This window comes from Salmo salar, chromosome ssa15 (genome assembly GCF_905237065.1).
Source record: "Salmo salar chromosome ssa15, Ssal_v3.1, whole genome shotgun sequence".
Lineage (NCBI taxonomy): Eukaryota > Metazoa > Chordata > Actinopteri > Salmoniformes > Salmonidae > Salmo > Salmo salar.
Window position 1 is genome coordinate 106350243 of NC_059456.1, and position 20658 is coordinate 106370900.

At 41.5% G+C, this 20658-nt stretch overlaps 1 protein-coding gene across 2 annotated transcripts in view; it reads left to right on the top strand.

Moving 5' to 3' along the window:
* Positions 1-12888: 12888 nt before the first annotated feature.
* The window catches only part of sypa (synaptophysin a), a 22086-nt gene continuing 14316 nt past the window's right edge, over positions 12889-20658 (top strand). Inside the window, exons 1-2 of one of the 2 annotated variants that reach the window (XM_045696532.1) lie at positions 12889-13106; positions 17378-17443. In XM_045696532.1, the coding sequence (XP_045552488.1) occupies positions 13089-13106; positions 17378-17443 (84 nt within the window). In that variant the 5' untranslated portion in view covers positions 12889-13088. Of the gene's footprint in view, positions 13107-17377; positions 17444-17830; positions 17872-20658 lie in introns of those variants that run through there. The other variant, XM_014147528.2, reaches the window with a different exon arrangement.

Consider the following 20658-nt stretch of genomic DNA (forward strand, 5'->3'; position numbering starts at 1 on the left):
TATTCCCACTTCTGAAGGCCTAGCCAATGGCTGGCTGAGCTAGCTAGCTTTTTCTACAAAGAGACCCTCAAATAAAACATTTTATTTAACAAGGCAAGTCAGTTAAGAACAAATACTTATATACAATGACGGCCTACCAAAAGACAAAATGCCTCCTGCGTGGACTTGAGCTGGGATTAAAATATAGGACAAAACACACATCACGACAAGAGAGAGACACCACAACACTACATAAAGAGAGACCTAAGACAACAACATAGCAAGGCAGCAACACATGACAACACAGCATGGTAGCAACACAACATGACAACAACATGGTAGAAACACAACATGGCAGCAGCACAAAACATGGTACAAACATTCTTGGGCACAGACAACAGCACAAAGGGCAAGAAGGTAGAGACAACAATACATCACGCAAAGCAGCCACAACTGTCAGTAAGAGTGTCCATGATTGAGTCTTTGAATGAAGAGACGGAGATATAACTGTCCAATTTGAGTGTTTGTTGCAGCTCGTTCCAGTCGCTAGCTGCAGCGAACTGAAAAGAGGAGCGACCCAGGGACATTTAACAGAATGTGACTGGCAGAACGGGTGTTGTATGTGGAGGATGAAGGCTGCAGTAGATATCTCAGATATGGGGGAGTGAGGCCTAAGAGGGTTTTATAAATAAGCATCAACCAGTGGGTCTTGCAACAGGTATACAGAGATGACCAGTTTACAGAGGAGTATAGAGTGCAGTGATGTGTCCTATAAGGAACATTGGTGGCAAATCTGAAGGCCGAATGGTAAAGAACATCTAGCCGCTCGAGAGCACCCTTACCTGCCGATCTATAAATTACGTCTCCGTAATCTAGCATGGGTAGGATGGTCATCTGAATCAGTGTTTGGCAGCTAGGGTGAAAGAGGAGAGATTACGATAGAGGAAACCAAGTCTAGATTTAACCTTAGCCTGCAGCTTTGATATGTGCTGAGAGAAGGACAGTCTGTTTGGAATCCTGATTATATCATTTTTTCTATTCAGTCTTCAGACTTCTCTTTCCAACACAAACTGAAGAGACTAAAGGAGAAAATTATTACAATTATAGTATAAAAAAACAAACATTTTAAAATATACATCTTTATACATCAATCCTTAGGCCTTCTCTGAAGGTTCCCCACTGCTTTGTATTCAGGACAAAAAGTTAATTGCTTTTCCAATTTTTTTGCAGTATTACTTTTGTGCCTTGTTGCAAATAGGATGCATGTTTTGGAATATTTTTATTCTGTACAGGCTTCCTTCTTTTCACTCTGTCAATTAGGTTAGTATTTTGGAATAACTACAATGTTGTTTATCCATCCTCAGTTTTCTCCTATCACAGCCATTAAACTCTAACTGTTTTAAAGTCGCCTTTCGCCTCATGATGAAATCCCTGAGCGGTTTCCTTCCTCTCCGGCAACTGAGTTAGGAAGGACGCCTGTATCTTTGTAGTGACTGGGTGTATTGATACACCATCCAATGTGTAATTAATATCTTCACCATGCTCAAAGGGATATTCATTGGCTGCTTTTTATGTTTACCCATATACCAATTGGTGCCCTTCTTTGTGAGGCATTGGAAAATTCTCCCTGGACTTTGTGGTTGAATCTGTGTTTGAAATTCACTGCTCGACTGAAGGACCTTAAAGATAAGTCCCATCCCACAATTTTATGTGTAGGGTACAAAGAAGTAGTCATTTAAAAAATCATTTTAAACACTATTATTGCGCACAAAATGAGTCCATGCACCTTATTGTTAAGTTGTTAAGCACATTTTTACTCCTGAACTTATTTAGCCTTGCCATAACAAAGAGATTGAATACTTATTCACTCAAAATATTTCAGCTTTAATTTTGTATTAACTTGTGAATATTTTCAATTCAGGCTGTTGCACAACAAAATGTGGAAAAAGTCAAGGGGTGTGAATACTTTCTGAAGGGTAACAGGAGCTAATATTCCCATTATGTAAGGTTTCATTGGTTGATTAAAGATTGATTTATTAAACTAATATGCTTGTTAAATCAAATACAAATATCAAACATTTAGTACCCTGTGTCTAATTTGGTTCTGATGACACACATGCACACAAACACTGTCTCTCACACACACACACACACACACACACACACACACACACACACACACACTGTCTCACACACACTGTCACACACATACACACACACTCTCTCTCACACACACACACACACACACACACTGTCTCTCACACACACATGCACACAAACACTGTCTCTCACACACACACACACACACACACACACACACACATACACTGTCTCTCACACACACAAACAAACCCACACTTTCTCTCTCTCTCTCTCTCTCTCTCTCTCTCTCTCTCTCTCTCTCTCTCTCTCTCTCTCTCTCTCTCTCTCTCACACACACACACACACACACACACACAATTTGATGAATAGCATGAGAGCCAGTGGTTAATACAGTGTTACAGTTTTTCCCAGTTTACACGCTAAAACTGGCCCATGAGGCACAATGAGCCAAACCTGTATCTCATTTAGCAGAACCAGACACCAAATCTGCAATACTACTTGCACATGTTTTGCTTTACACTCAGATTGTAATTCTATAACAAACATTTGGCAAAACACAACACACAATTCTCTACCTTTGGCACAAACCTTCACAACTAAAATCTCTGAAGTGAAAATGCAAAGCAACACTGTTCAACAAGCTGAGATCAATTACCAATTGACCACTTTCACTCTTCACATCGGCAAACACTAATTGCGTAAATGTTCACTTTGATATCAGACCTTTTGGTGTGGATTAAAAAAAAGGCTTCAGGTGAGTACGCCTGTGTTCGGAGAACAATGGAAGCAAACTCAGCAGGGAGAGGTGGAAATTAAGGAAATCAAATCAAATGTTATTTGTCACATGCGGCCCGAATACAACAGGTTTAGACCTTACCGTGAAACGCTTTCTTCCAAGCCTTGAACCAGTAGTACAAGATAAAGCACAGTCTGTAGACTGTAGATTCCAATACATACTGTAAGGGGAAACAAAGCAAATGTTTAATGTATTACTGTACGTATGTAATTGGGAACTATACTATCTTGTAACATATTTATCTTGTATACTGTATTACTGTAGTGTTTGCTGTACTGTAGTGTTTGCTGTACTGTAGTGTTTGCTGTACTGTATGCTATTTAGTTGTTGTAGAACTGAAAGACGACCACCACCTGGTGGTAAAATGCATCTATTTACCAGACGAACAGGAAGCTGCTATTGTGCAAATGATAGTTGAAAATAATGCCATTTTAAGACAGTGAGAAATCCAACAACAGATGATTGAAAACCCCTGCCATCTTCCATAACATCAGAGTGATCTTATTATCTTTTTGGTTCTAGGGGATTTTGGTTCTAGTTTTCTATTTCTATGTTTCTTTTGCTATATGTGGCCAAGTATGGCTTCCAATCAGAGGCAGGTGTCTTTCGTTGTCTCTGATTGGAAGCCATACTTAGGCAGCCTGTTTTTCCTGTGTTTTTGTGGGTGGTTGTCTTCCGTTTAGTTAGTGTACCGTTTTCTGTTGTTGTTAAAAGTGTTATTCTCATTAAAAATAAAGAAGACGAGCGCTATACCCGCTGCGCCTTGGTCGGTCCTTTACGACGCCTGTGACAACCACAGCCCGCATCCTTAAGAAACACAACCTCTGGATGAATCAAATCTACAGAGTCCCGTTTGAAAGGAATTCCCAAAGAGTGAAGGATAAACGGTACGGAATATGTGGAAGTAATTAATGTACTAGTATTACCCTCTTAAAACATTAGAGACTCATTGATGTTGACAGTGAACTTTACAGCAATTACAGTATTTATTGTCATTTCAGAGATTTCATGGAGTTGGATACAAGTCCCATCCGACAGGAACTCATTTCACGGGTGAGGCTGGATTCAATTTAGCGAAGACGAGGAGGAGAGGAAGGAACGTCATTGGTCAACGTGCCATCATTGAGGTACGTGGCCACATTGGGGGGAAAATGTCACCATATGCGCAGCTATGGGCCACAATGGGGTCCTCCACCGCCATGCCACCCTTGGACCATAGAACACTGCCCATCTCCTTCATTTCCTGAACACCTTACATGACAATCTTTTTTCAGCCAGAGCAGAGTGACGCCAGGTAATCCTGAGCAGCAAATGTGTGTTCTAATGTGGGACAATGTGAGTTTCCATCGGGCTGCTCAGGTCCACAACTGGTTCCGTGACCATCCCAGGTTTACAATTCTCTATCTCCCACCATACTCAATTTCTCAACCCCATTGAGGAGTTGTTTTCAGCATGGCGGTGGAAGGTGTATGATCGCAAACCCCAATGAATGAATGGCTGTTCTCCAGGCAATGGTGGAGGCCTGTGGTGACATTCCAGCAGAGTCCTGTCAGGGGTGGATGCGTCATGCCAGAAGATATTTCTCCCTGCTGTCTGGCCATGGAAAATATCGACTGTGATGTTGATGAAAATCTGTAGCCGGACCAAAACACAAGACATGACTGATTTTGTTTTCGCAACGATAGTATTTGTTTCTTGACTCATGATTTTGATTTGACTGTATTTTAACAGTTTCTTTATCTATTCCGTACAATTGATCTAACATACAACAGTACAAATAGGAATATTAGTACAAATAGGAATATTTTTCTTCCTTTGAATATGCAAAATATATTTACTGTATGTTTGCATTTTTACTTTATGTGTGCTTACAGTATGCTATTTGACATGTATTGAGTCATGTTGAAATATAAAACTAAAATGTTTACATTTGTTTTCCTTTCTTGTTTGAGTAAACGCAAACAATACAGTATAACAACCAAATCGTAGTCTACACTGAAATAGGTTCTGATAGTGTTTTGAATGTGTTAAATTAGTGTGATCTTACTAAGTTAGATTCATTTTGATGTGTGTGTCTCATGTGTAAGCAGAGTTTCATCTTGAGCAGGGAGTACATGATTTTGGTTGCCTGTTTCATTTTGCAAGATGTTTGGGGGAAATTTGGCTAACTGTTTTGTCTTTTGTGTTTTGAGTTACTGAGATGTAGTTTTAGCAAACGTGTGTTTAAGGATTGAGGGATATCATCTGAAATAGTTTGAATACATTTTCTCAATTCTAAGCATAAAAAAACAGATTATCAAAATGGCTCATGTTTGAGTACAACAAAGAATTCACCAAGTCACTTGTTCACTGCATCAAATCACTCTTTCAATTTGGATACATATTCAGTCTAAGTATCTGCTTTAAAAAAAAAAAATATTCACTTTACTTTTTATGATTGTCTTGCTTTTTGTTAAGAATACAATTAACTATCGCTTAATCAAACTGCTCAATCAAACTGCTCAAAACGGATAATTACCGAACAAAAAGTAGGTAGTGCCTAGTTACAGTTTTTCTTGATAACTACATTTTACACAACTCTTAGTACAAAACTCAAAACAGATGTTTCAAAAGTCTTAAGCACATTTTCAGTTGAGTAAAGTACAACACACAAAATCATACAGTTAGTTTTTCACCAAACTTAATCAGTTTGTTTCATCTAGAAATACATGTTTCACATTGCAATGCATGTTCATATGAAGTAATTGCCTTTCACAATTGTGGCGGATGAATCAGAATTAGTTGGGTAATATAGATAATTAAGATGTTTTATTTGCATAATATGCTTATGTGAGATACTTGTCATTAGAATGTATTCCTTTGGATAATGAATGTTGGCAGTTGCACTTTTCCCTTAGCTGTGGCTCAGTCACTTGGGGCCCAGAGAGGGGAGAGGTCAGGCTTGTCTTTCACATGTCCTTGGTGCTATGCAGAATATCAGAAAGGGAAGAGGACAGGATGGAACATTGTCTTCATATGTGAATGTGTCTTTACCTATTCTTAAACCATGTGAAGGGATGGCGTGATTAATGGGGAACCAATTACTTGTCTCCACAATGTCTGCGTGCAAGTCACTCCCTCCTTTGGCATTGGGGGAAGGTGTATGGCAGTGTCTGGAACCATTGTATGTCCTCTCTGATGTTGCACTTATCTTGGGATAGTGTATGACCTAGAGACTCACTCCCCTCAGTGAGCTTGTCCAGGAGTGGGATCAAGAGGGGGTTTACTTGAGATGGGAGTATCTAGAGTTGACAATTGAGTTATGCCATTGGAGGAGTTGGTGTTTTTGTGCTATGAAGTACCAGGAACGAGATAAGAACCTCGTTTTAGGGACCAAACTGAACGATAATTTATAGTGAATAATATCTGGCTACGGGATACTGCTCTCTCATTTATAAAGTTCCTTTGTGAGCTGTTCCTAATATCTGTGGTTTGTTATATTGACTAGGGGGGTGGATCTTTGCTATAAAAGATCTCAGTAGCCATTGTGTTGGGACTTTCAATGGTTCATTAGAAATGGCGCATCATTGAAAGTCAAGTGCTAATGCAAAGCTCTTATTATTAAAGATGTAGTTTAAGTATAACTCTGACTGGTGTGTGAAGTTTGTCTCGCTCCTCATTTGGTAATACAGAAATTAACCACCACACAATGCAATGCTTACATTACTTTTCATATGATTTTGTTGTTATTTGTCAAGAATACAATTCACTATCACTTAATCAAACTGCTCAAAACGGCTAAATACTGAACCAAAAGTATGTAGTGCCTTGTTACAGTTTTCCTTGACACAATGCTCACATTTCTTTTGATATGATTCTCTTCTTTTTTGTTAAAATATGTTTTACTATTACTTAATCTAACTGCTCTTAATTGATGATCACTTCAACTTTTGGTAAACCTGTAGATTTTACATGTAAACTGGTTTTGTCTACTACAGATTTTGAGAACTAAATAATGAAAATGATCACTAGATGACCAAAAGTATGTGGACACCTACAGTTGAAGTCAGAAGTGTACATACACTTAAGTTGGAGTCATTAAAACTAATTTTTCAACCACTCCACAAATGTCTTGTTAACAAACTATAGTTTTGGCAAGTCGGTTAGGACATCTACCTTGTGCATGACACAAGTAATTTTTCCAACAATTGTTTACAGACAGATTATTTCACTTATAAATCTGGTTCATCCTTGGGAGCAATTTCCAAACGCCTGAAGGTACCACGTTCATCTGGACAAACAATAGTACGCAAGTATAAACACCATGGGACCACGCAGCTGTCATACCGCTCAGGAAGGAGACGCGTTCTGTCTCCTAGAGATGAACATACTTTGGTGCGAAAAGTGCAAATCAATCCCAGAACAACAGCAAAGGACCTTGTGAAGATGCTGGAGGAAACAGGTACAAAAGTATCTATATCCACAGTAAAAACGACTCCTATATCGACATAACCTGAAAGGCCGCTCAGCAAGGCAGAAGCCACTGCTCCAAAACCGCCATAAAAAAGCCAGACTACAGTTTGCAACTGCACATGGGGACAAACATTGTACTTTTTGGAGAAATGTCCTCTGGTCTGATGAAACAAAAATAGAACTGTTTAGCCATAATGACCATCGTTATGTTTGGAGGAGAAAGGGGGAGGCTTGCAAGCCGAAGAACACCATCCCAACCGTGAAGCATCATGTTGTGGGGATGCTTTGCTGCAGGAGGGACTGGTGCACTTCACAAAATAGATGGCATCATGAGGTGAGGAAAATTATGTGGATATATTGAAGCAACATCTCAAGACATCAGTCAGGAAGTTAAAGCTTGGTCGCAAATGGGTCTTCCAAATGGACAATGACCCCAAGCATACTTCCAAAGTTGTGGCAAAATGGCTTAAGGACAACAAAGTCAAGGTATTGGAGTGGCCATCACAAAGCCCTGATCTCAATCCTATAGAAAATGTGTGAGCAGAACTGAAAAAGCGTGTGCGAGCAAGGAGGCCTACAAACCTGACTCAGTTACACCAGCTCTGTCAGGAGGAATGGGCCAAAATTCACCCAACTTATTGTGGGAAGCTTGTGGAAGGCTACCTGAAACGTTGGACCCAAGTTAAACAATTTAAAGGCAATGCTACCAAATACTAATTGAGTGTATGTAAACTTCTGACCCACTGGGAATGTGATGAAAGAAATAAAAGATTAAATAAATCATTCTCTCTACTATTATTCTGACATTTCACTTCTTAAAATAAAGTGGTGATCCTACCTGACCTAAAACAGGGATTTTTTACTAGTATTAAATGTCAGGAATTGTGAAAAACTGAGGTTAAATGTATTTGGCTAAGGTGTATGTAAACTTCTGACTTCAACTGTATTTGTCCATCATCTCATTCCAAAATCATGGTCATTAATATGGAGTTGGTCCCCCCCTTTGTTGCTATAACAGCCTCCACTCTTCTGGGAAGGCTTTTCACTAGATTAAAAAATATATATATATATTTAACCTTTATTTAACTAGGCAAGTCAGTTAAGAACAAGTTCTTATTTACAATGACGGCCTATCCCAGCCAAACCCGGGAAACGCTGGGCCAATTGTGCGCCGCTCTACCCCATCTCCCCACAGGTGTGATTATTACCTCTGAGGGTTTAGAGCTTGAGGTGGTCACCTCATACAAGTACTTGGGAGTATGGCTAGATGGTACACTGTCCTTCTCTCAGCACATATCAAAGCTGCAGGATAAAGTTAAATCTAGACTTGGTTTCCTCTGTCGTAATCGCTCCTCTTTCACCCCAGCTGCCAAACTAACCCTGATTCAGATGACCATCCTACCCATGCTAGATTACAGAGACATAATTTATAGATCGGCAGGTAAGGGTGCTCTCGAGCGGCTAGATGTTCTTTACCAATCGGATTTGTCACCAATGCTCCTTATAGGACACATCACTGCACTCTATACTCCTCACTCATCCCTATCTGGGATATCTACTGCAGCCCTCATCCTCCACATACAACACCCGTTCTGCCCGTCACATTCTGTTAAATGTCCCTGGGTCGCTCCTCTTTTCAGTTCACTGCAGCTAGCGACTGGAACGAGCTGCAACAAACACTCAAACTGGACAGTTATATCTCAATCTCTTCATTCAAAGACTCAATCATGGACACTCTTACTGACAGTTGTGGCTGCTTTGTGTGATGTATTGTTGTCTCTACCTTCTTGCCCTTTGTGCTGTTGTCTGTGCCCAATAATGTTTGTACCATGTTTTGTGCTGCTACCATGTTGTGCTGCTGCCATGTTGTGTTGCAACCATGCTGTGTTGTCATGTGTTGCTGCCTTGCTATGTTGTCTTAGGTCTCTCTTTATGTAGTGTAGTGTTGTCTCTCTCTTGTCGTGATGTGTGTTTTGTCCTATATTTATATTTAAATATGTATTTTTTTAATTCCAGGGCCCCGTCCCCGCAGGAAGCCTTTTGCCATTTGGTAGGCCGTCATTGTAAATAAGAATTTGTTCTTAAGTGACTTGCCTAGTTAAATAAATGTTAAATAAAATATATTCAAATACCAATCACATCAAAGCTGTGATACAGCTTTGATGTTGGAACATTGCTGCAGGGACTTGCTTCCATTCAGCAACAAGAGCATTAGTGAGGTCGGGCACTGATGTTGGGTGATTAGGCCTGGCTCGCAGTGGGAGTTCCAATTCATCCCAAAGGTGTTCGATGGGGTTGAGGTCAGGGCTCTCTGGTCTATTTCTGTATAGACCTCACTTTGTGCACAGTGAAATTGTCATGCTGAAACAGGAAATGGCCTTCCCCAAACTGTTGCCACAAAGTTGGAAGCACAGAATCGTCTAGAATGTCATTCTATGCTGTAGTGTTAAGATTTCCCTTCACTGGAACTAAGGGGCCTGAACCATGAAAAACAGCCCCAGACCATTATTCCTCGTCCACCAAACTTTACAGTTGGCACTATGCATTCTCCAAACCCAGATTCGTCTGTCGGACTGCCAGATGGTGAAGTGTAACCGATGTGAAATGGCTAGTTAGTTAGCGGTGGTGCGCGCTAATAGCGTTTTAATCAGTGACGTCACTCGCTCTGAGACTTGAAGTAGGGTTTCCCCTTGCGTTGCAAGGGGAAATGGGTAATGGGTAATGGGAAATGGGTGGCGTGATGGGTAACGATGCTTCGTGGGGTGTCAGTTGTTGATGTGTGCAAGGGTCCCTGGTTTGAGCCCGGGTTGGGGCGAAGAGAGGGACGGAACCTACACTGTTACAGAAGCGTAATTCAGAGTCCAATGGTGGCGAGCTTTACACCACTCCAGCCGACATTTGGCATTGCGCATGGTGATCTTAGGCTTGTGTACGGCTGCTCGGCCATGGAAACCCATTTCATGAAGCTCCAGACTAACAGTTCTTGTGCTGACATTGATTCTAGAGGCAGTTTGGAACTCGGTAGTGAGTGTTGCAACTGAGAACAGACCATTTTTATGCGTTACAAGCTTTAGCACTCAGCGGTCTAAGGCACTGCATCTCAGTACAAGAGGTGACACTACAGTCCCTGGTTCGAATCCAGGCTGAATCACATCCGGCCGTGATTGGAAGTCCCATAGGGAGGCACACAATTGGCCCGGGTTTGGCCCGGGGTAGGCTGTCATTGTAATTAAGAAATTGTTCTTAACTGACATGCCTGGTTAATAAACAAAGTGACAACAATCCACACATTTTGGTTTGAGACCCCAGCGGGAATCTAACCCACAACTCTGGTGTTGCCAGTGTCATTCTCCAAGTACAGGACCACTACAATACAGGAGTACAATACAATACTGTAAAACACAATACACTATTACAATACAGGTGGAGGATGTATGACGGCCATCCCCATGAGCGTCCCACCCTCCTTCAGGCCATTGCATGATGCATGCAATGATTTCAATTCAGACCTACGTCAGGCTTGGATTCGCCATGCCATAAGTTTTTTTTCCCCAGTTGCATGAACAATAAAGATATTTACAGCAATTTCGATGATAATCTATGGCCACGTGCCAAAGACAGGCTTGATGCAAACTAGTGCCTGCTAAACATGATGTTTTTCCAATCAAGTTGTAGAAACATCTCAAGGATGATCAATGGAAACAGGATGCGCCTGAGCTCAATTCCGAGTCTCATAGCTAAGGGTCTGAATACTTACAGTACCAGTCATAAGTTTGGACACACCAACACATTCAAGGGTTTTTCTTTATTTTTGACTATTTTCTACATTGTAGAATAATAGTGAAGACATCAAAACTATGAAATAACACATATGGATTCATGTAGTAACCAAAAAAGTGTTAAACAAATCAAAATATATTTTTTAGATTTTAGATTCTTCAAAGTAGCCACTGTCATTGTAGTCCGTCATTGTAAATAATAATTTGTTCTTAACTGACTTGCCTACTTAAATAAAAGAAAATAGTAAAAAATAAATAAAAACCCTGGTGTATCCAAGCTTTTGACTGGTACTGTATGTAAATAAGCTATTTATTTATTTCACCTTTATATAACCAGGTAGGCAAGTTGAGAACAAGTTCTCATTTACAATTGCGACCTGGCCAAGATAAAGCAAAGCAGTTCGACAACATACAAAAACACAGAGTTACACATGGAGTAAAATAAGCTATTTATTTTTTTAAGTTGTAATAAATTTGCAACAAAAAAAAAGTTTTTGCTTTGTCATTGTGCTGTATTGTGTGTAGATTGATGAGGAAAATACATTTTAGAATAAGGATGTAAAATATCAAAATGTGGGAAAAAGTCAAGGGGTCTGTATACTTTCCAAATGCACTGAATGGGCTCCCAATCACAGCCAGATGTGATACAGTCCGGGATCGAACCAGGGTGTCTGTAGTGACACCTCTAGCACTGAGATGCAGTGCCTTAGACCGCTGCTATGCCACTGGGGAGCCCTATTAATGATCAAGTAGAAGATAAAACCGGCAGGCTCTGGACCTCGTAGGGTCAGAGTTGAATACCCCTGATGTAGCGATACCATGGCTGTAGCTTGGTGTCCCAGATCTGTTCGTGCTGTGGTGACAACTCCTACCAAGCTAGCAGGGTTGGTCTAACCCTCACAACAACAAAAAATGTCCATGTAAATAGACAATAAAGTTATCGTAAAAAGACCTATTGTATTGTATTAGCTTGTATCTTCATCTGATGTCGCCATAAGAGAATCCTTTTTGGTTTCATGTATAATTATTTTGGGTTCCAGGTAGAACCCTCTGTTGAAAGGGTCATACATGTAACCCAAAAGGGTTCTACCTGGAACCCAAATTGTTATTTAAAGGGTTCTCCTATGGGCACAGACAAATAACAATTTTAGGTTGTAGATAGCACCCTAAGTGTGTATGCTCACTTGCTGGTTTGATAAGTAACATTGCGTGAGACCTTAATATTTGTGTGAGCTTTTCGAGTGAATGCCTATAGTCTAACGCGGTCGTGTGACACACTGAACAGAGACTTGGGTTCAGGCCCTGTTGGTCACATCCCAGTGATGTGAGACGGCCAATGGGTAAATAATAGTAAGATGACGTCTCACTATTGGCACAAACACATAGACAGTTAGTTAAACACCGCGTTGGTTTTACTGCATGGAAAGTCAATGGTACTATTCTACATTTTTGGGAAAATAGTTGGCCTGCTGAGACACCACCCTCACGTTGGACCAGCTGGTGGACCTGTCCATCCGGCTGGACAACCTGCCGGCCACGTTCCATCCCCCAGCACCTCCGGTCCGACGCCCATGGAGCTGGGAGGTGCTGCGCTTAGGGCGACTATTTTGGGAAAATAAATAGCGGCAAAAAATACCAGCATCATAAAGGCAGACTTCCAAAAAAAAAAAAAAAAAAATAGATCTATTTCAATATATGGTCTGGCTCTCTTTTACATCTAATATTAAAAACAATACATTTATTTGATCCTATATCTAAGTATTTCTCTACCAGTCGGTGTCTGGTCCTGTTTGACCGTCGTGGCAGTTTGTGTTATGCGCTTCTTCTGTCTGTTTCGTATCACACGCCATCAACTACACCTTCCACAGTGACGCATAGCGCTGTTCCAGTCTCCTTCCCCCTACCGGAGGCTTTTCCGGTTGTGACGGCTCCCTCCCCCTGCTCCGTTATTTCTCTTATCAACGAGCAAGGCGGCCAGGATGGATATTGTGAATCAGGTAGGGCTCTGAACATCTACAAACATAACGGACATTTACTGTTGTTTAAATATCAACTGTAACGTGTACGTACCAACCGGTTATGAGCGTTGCTATGTAGTTATCTGAGATATTAGAATTATCAGGTAAATCCGCGGAAAGCCCACCCCCCTCTCATCCTTATGATGCAGACGCCGTTTGTTGACTGAAATACAGCACATCCTTATAATTACTGACGGAGTAGGTGTTTATGCGTTTATGTGTTAAATTAAACACACTATCTTGTGGCTATACCGGGTAAAATGATATGTATGTAACGTTTATTGTTTAATATTATGTCAGATACAGCCATTGGTGGACTTATGGATGGTGATATAACGGTATCCCCATCATATACATGTACGCACAGATAAATGATGGAACAGAAATATCTTTGTCTATCTGTCGTCCAAATATGTATTTGTTCATATATATTTTTTTCTTCTTCTGCAATCCTGGTATTATATTATCTGTTTATAAAGCGGGCTTGGTAAAGGCTATGTGCAGTTGTCATTTCTGAGATTGCGTTGTAAAATGGCAGTTCACCTTTATTCCCTACATGGCTGTATAGACTACTGATTCTTCTTCTAGAATACCTGGCATGCTCTGATACATCACGTAGGCCTATAGCACGACTATTTCTCTCGATATTCGTTGGGTGAATATAATAAGTCGTTTTTAGTAAAATTACTGTCCAATGCCCTCAAGTGTTAAAACATGAAATGGTGTCTTGCCTTTTTTCCGTCATATTAACACCGTATTTACTTCTAGTTGGATTCTATCATAATTAAAACGAACGAAACAATTAAAATGATACGTTTGAGTGGGTAGTTATTATTGGTAATTGTTCGCATGATAATGCTGGTGGTTTCTGACTGAGCATCACTAGCTATACCACAGCAGTTTAACAGCGTAATGGTGTCATGTCCGATCCAAACCGCACCTTTTTACCAGGCCCATTCTCCTCCGGGTCCACGTTAACGCCAGGCCATGACTTCGCGTATTCACACCTCACTCTCTGTACTCAAATATTTCGATTGTTGGCCCATCTGTGCTCAAATATTTAGGCTACATACCATGTTTTATAGCCGATATGGGAACATTTTTATAAAATATATAAAATCCACAGAAGCAAAAGAAATATCCAATCATCATATTGTCTATTTCATTAAAGGTGCAACGTCATACATACCACAGCCTCCTCACCGAATATACTGTATATCTTATTGTAGTCTAAACACATGATGAGAAGGAATAGGCCTACTATTGAGAATAAACTACAATTAATGTAAAGGCTGTAGACATATGCAGATGATGGTGAAAATAAATAATGCAATATACACTAAACATTAAGAACACCTTCCTAATATTGAGTCGAAAGCGTTTCCACGGTGATGCTGGCCCATGTTGACTCCAATGCTTCCCCACAGTTATGTCAAGTTGGCTGGATGTCCTTTGGGTGGTGGACCATTCTTGACAAACATGGGAAACTGTTGAACGTGGAAAATCCGACAGCGTTGCAGTTCTTGACACACTCAAACCAGTGCGCCTGGCAACTACTACCATACCCCGTTCAAAGGCACTTAAATCTTTAGTCTTGCCCCGTTCACCCTCTGAATGGCACACATACACACAATCCATGTCTCAATTGTCTCAAGGCTTAAAAATTATTCTTTAACCCGTCTCCTCCCGTTCATCTACACTGATTGAAGTGGACTTAACAAGTGACATAAATAAGGGATCATAGCTTTCACCTGGATTCACCTGGTCAGTCTATGTCATGGAGTGTGTTCATAATGTTTTGTAAACTCAGTGTATTGCCTTCATCCCCACTCTCACCTGTTGCTAATAGGCTAATATGTTGTAATGATAATAGACATTTCATTAGTCCCACATCTTTACTGTGGATGAGGAGGATGTGGGTGGGTGGGTGAATCATTCTTTCATCGTAGGAAAACAACGATTGTCTGTGTGTCTGTTGTACGTGGGCTACCATGTAGAGAGACGTCATTTCATATGGCATATAAGATATATAGAGGGATACACCGTTATGCCTCTGAGAAACATCATATGGGTTAATAATCAGTCATTGTGTTCTCTCTATCGGTATACAGACTCTCTGTTGAGGATCATTTATTACTGCTGTTTACTGCCTATAGAGATGATGGTGACCAACAACCAAATATTTTTTATGCGTTTACTGTGTGTCTTCTACGATCGCTTCTTAAAGGGACATTTAAAACATCAGCTTCATAATGATCATCTCCAGCACCAGATGCCCAAGATCCAAGCGTTTCCAATGACGTCATCAGTGTGCATCGTGTGATTTTAACCAATTATGAATAGGCATTGCCTAGTAACTGCCTACTAATTGTCCTCTAATTGGTCGATGATGTCATTGGAAACATGTATCTTCCTCTATCTAGTTTACTACAAAACATAGAAACGCGCCATTTTCACATACAGTTTAAGTAGGAAGTTTACATACACTTAGGTTGGAGTCATTAAAACTCATTTTTCAACCACTCCACAAATTTCTTGTTAACAAACTATAGTTTTGGCAAGTCGGTTAGGACATCTACTTTGTGCATGACACAAGTAATTTTTCCAACAATTCTTTACAGAGAGATTATTTCACTTATAATTCACTGTATGACAGTTCCTGTGGGTCAGAAGTTTATATACACTAAGTTGACTGTGCCTTAAACAGCTTGGAAAATTCCTGAAAATTATATCATGGCTTTAGAAGCTTCTGATAGGCTAATTGACATAATTTGAGACTATTGGAGGTGTACCTGTGGATGTATTTCAAGGCCTACCTTCAAACTCAGTGCCTCTTTGCTTGACATCATGGGAAAATAAAAATAAATCAGCCAAGACCTCAGAAAAACTAATTCTGGTTCATCCTTGGGAGCAATTTCCAAATGCCTGAAGGTACCACATTCATCTGTACAAACAATAGTATGCAAGTATAAACACCATGGGACCACGCATCCGTCATACCGCTCAGGAAGGAGATGCGTTCTGTCTCCTAGAGATGAACGTACTTTGGTGCAAAAAGTGCAAATCAATCCCAGAACAACAGCAAAGGACCTTGTGAAGATGCTGGAGGAAACAGGTACAAAAGTATCTATATCCACAGTAAAACAAGTCCAATATCGACATAACCTGAAAGGCCACTCAGCAAGGAAGAAGCCACTGCTCCAAAACCGCCATAAAAAAGCCAGACTACGGTTTGCAACTGCACATGGGGACAAAGATTGTACTTTTTGGAGAAATGTCCTCTGGTCTGATGAAACAAAAATAGAACTGTTCGGCCATAATGACCATCGTTATGTTTGGAGGGAAAAGGGGGACGCTTGCAAGCCGATGAACACCATCCCAACCGTGAAGCACGGGGGTGGCAGCATCATGTTGTGGGGGTGCTTTGCTGCAGGAGGGACTGGTGCACTTCACAAAATAGATGGCATCATGAGGAGGAAAATAATGTGGATATATTGAAGCAACATCTCAAGACATCAGTCAGGAAGTTAAAGCTTGGTCGCAAATGGGTCTTCCAAATAGACAATGACCCCAAGCATACTTCCAAAGTTGTGGCGAAATGGAGGACAACACAGTCCATGTGTGGGCAGAACTGAAAAAACGTGTGTGAGCAAGGAGGCCTACAAACCTGACTCAGTTACACCAGCTCTGTCAGGAGGAATGGGCCAAAATTCACCCAACTTATTGTGGGAAGCTTGTGGAAGGCTACCCAAAACATTTGACCCAAGTTAAGCAATTTAAAGGCAATGCTACCAAATACTAATTGAGTGTATGTAAACTTCTGACACACTGGGAATGTGATGAAAGAAATAAAAGCTGAAATAAATCATTCTCTATTATTATTCTGGCATTTCACATTCTTAAAATAAAGTGGTGATCCGAACTGACCTAAAACAGGGAATTTTTACTGGGATTAAATGTCAGGAATTGTGAAAAACTGAGTCTAAATGTATTTGGCTAAGGTGTACGTAAACTTCTGACTTCAACTGTATGTTGATGTTGGGGTGGTGATGATGATGATGAATGTAGTGGCATTTCCCGATTAACAGGTTGCAGTGTTAATGGACATTTGATTAGACCCACTTATATCTATATTAGTTGTTCTCTACTTCTGTTGTCTGTGTGGTGCTTCGTTATTATATTACACCCATCAATGATCAATGGCTGTTTTGTTACGATTTGGAATCATCGTTATTCATTTTCTTCTCCAGTTGGTTGCAGGCGGACAGTTCAGAGTCCTCAAAGTTCCCCTGGGCTTCATCAAAGCTCTAGAATGGGTAAGTCAATTCCCCTGGGCTTCATCAAAGCTCTAGAATGGGTAAGTCAATGTTCCCCTGTGCTTCATCAAAGCTCTAGAATGGGTAAGTCAATGTTCCCCTGGGCTTCATCAAAGCTCTAGAATGGGTAAGTTAATGTTCCCCTGGGCTTCATCAATGCTCTAGAATGGGTAAGCCAATGTTCCCCTGGGCTTCATCAAAGCTCTAGAATGGGTAAGTCAATGTTCCCCTGGGCTTCATCAAAGCTCTAGAATGGGTAAGTCAATGTTCCCCTGGGCTTCATCAAAGCTCTAGAATGGGTAAGTCAATGTTCCCCTGGGCTTCATCAATGCTCTAGAATGGGTAAGTCAATGTTCCCCTGGGCTTCATCAAAGCTCTAGAATGGGTAAGTCAATGTTCCCCTGGGCTTCATCAAAGCTCTAGAATGGGTAAGCCATCTCCCTCTCTCTCTCTCTCTCTGTCTCTCCCCTCCTCTCTCTCGCCCCTCTCTCTCTGTCTCTCTCCTCCCTCTCTCTCTCTCTCTCTCTGTCTCTCTCCCCCCTCTCTCTCTGTCTCTCTCTCTGTCTCTCTCTGTCTTTCTCCACCTCTCTCTCACCCCCTCTCTCTCTGTCTCTCTCTGTCTTTCTCCACCTCTCTCTCTCACCGCCCCTCTCTCTGTCTCTCTCCCCTCCTCTCTCTCACCTCCTCTCTCTCTGTCTCTCTCCTCCTCTCTCTGACCCCCCTCTAACTCTAATCTCCCCCTCTCTCTTGTCCTCCCACTCTCCTTCTCTCTGGCCCGTCAATTACATTTCCATTTCAATTTAAGGGGCTTTATTATCATGGGAAACATACAGTATGTTTACATTGCCAAAGCAAGTGCAATAGATAATAAACAAAAGTGAAATAAACAATAAAAAATTCAGAGTAAACATTACACTCGCAAAAGTTCCAAAATAATAGACATTACAAATGTCATATTATGTCTATATACAGTGTTGTGACGATGTGCAAATAGATAGTTTACAAAAGGGAAAATAAATAAACATAAATATAGGTTGTATTTACAATGGTGTTTGTTCTTCACTAGTTGCCCGTCTCTCTCTCTCAACAACACAAGGCCCAAAATTAGTCTCTGACAAGGAACAGGACTACATTTTACATTTTAGTCATTTAGCAGACGCTCTTATCCAGAGCGACTTACACTAGTGAATGCATACATTTCATACATTTTATTTTTATTCTTTTTCTGTACTGGCCCCCCGTGGGAATCGAACCCACAACCCTGGCGTTGCAAACACCATGCTCTAACTCTAGGCCCAGAGTTAGTCTCTGACCAGGAACAACACTAGGCCCAGAGTTAGTCTCTGACCAGGAACAACACTAGGCCCAGAGTTAGTCTCTGACTAGGAACAACACTAGGCCCAGAGTTAGTCTCTGACTAGGAACAACACTAGGCCCAGAGTTAGTCTCTGACTAGGAACAACACTAGGCCCAGAGTTAGTCTCTGACCAGGAACAACACTAGGCCCAGAGTTAGTCTCTGACCAGGAACAACACTAGGCCCAGAGTTAGTCTCTGACCAGGAACAACACTAGGCCCAGAGTTAGTCTCTAACCAGGAACAACACTAGGCCCAGAGTTAGTCTCTGACTAGGAACAACACTAGGCCCAGAGTTAGTCTCTGACCAGGAACAACACTAGGTCCAGAGTTAGTCTCTGACCAGGAACAACACTAGGCCCAGAGTTAGTCTCTGACCAGGGACAACACTAGGTCCAGAGTTAGTCTCTGACTAGGAACAACACTAGGCCCAGAGTTAGTCTCTGACCAGGAACAACACTAGGCCCAGAGTTAGTCTCTGACTAGGAACAACACTAGGTCCAGAGTTAGTCTCTGACTAGGGACAACACTAGGCCCAGAGTTAGTCTCTGACCAGGAACAACACTAGGCCCAGAGTTAGTCTCTGACCAGGAACAACACTAGGTCCAGAGTTAGTCTCTGACTAGGAACAACACTAGGCCCAGAGTTAGTCTCTGACTAGGAACAACACTAGGCCCAGAGTTAGTCTCTGACCAGGAACAACACTAGGCCCAGAGTTAGTCTCTGACCAGGGACAACACTAGGCCCAGAGTTAGTCTCTGACCAGGGACAACACTAGGCCCAGAGTTAGTCTCTGACTAGGAACAACACTAGGCCCAGAGTTAGTCTCTGACCAGGAACAACACTAGGCCCAGAGTTAGTCTCTGACCAGGGACAACACTAGGCCCAGAGTTAGTCTCTGACCAGGAACAACACTAGGCCCAGAGTTAGTCTCTGACTAGGAACAACACTAGGTCCAGAGTTAGTCTCTGAAAGAACACTAGGCCCAGAGTTAGTCTCTGACCAGGAACAACACTAGGTCCAGAGTTAGTCTCTGACTAGGAACAACACTAGGTCCAGAGTTAGTCTCTGACTAGGAACAACACTAGGTCCAGAGTTAGTCTCTAACCAGGAACAACACTAGGTCCAGAGTTAGTCTCTAACCAGGAACAACACTAGGTCCAGAGTTAGTCTCTGACTAGGAACAACACTAGGTCCAGAGTTAGTCTCTAACCAGGAACAACACTAGGTCCAGAGTTAGTCTCTAACCAGGAACAACACTAGGTCCAGAGTTAGTCTCTAACTAGGAACAACACTAGGCCCAGAGTTAGTCTCTGACCAGGAACAACACTAGGTCCAGAGTTAGTCTCTGACCAGGAACAACACTAGGTCCAGAGTTAGTCTCTAACTAGGAACAACACTAGGCCCAGAGTTAGTCTCTAACTAGGAACAACACTAGGCCCAGAGTTAGTCTCTGACCAGGGACAACACTAGGTCCAGAGTTAGTCTCTAACTAGGAACAACACTAGGCCCAGAGTTAGTCTCTGACCAGGAACAACACTAGGTCCAGAGTTAGTCTCTGACTAGGAACAACACTAGGTCCAGAGTTAGTCTCTGACTAGGAACAACACTAGGCCCAGAGTTAGTCTCTAACCAGGAACAACACTAGGTCCAGAGTTAGTCTCTAACCAGGAACAACACTAGGCCCAGAGTTAGTCTCTGACCAGGGACAACACTAGGTCCAGAGTTAGTCTCTAACTAGGAACAACACTAGGCCCAGAGTTAGTCTCTGACCAGGAACAACACTAGGTCCAGAGTTAGTCTCTGACTAGGAACAACACTAGGTCCAGAGTTAGTCTCTGACTAGGAACAACACTAGGC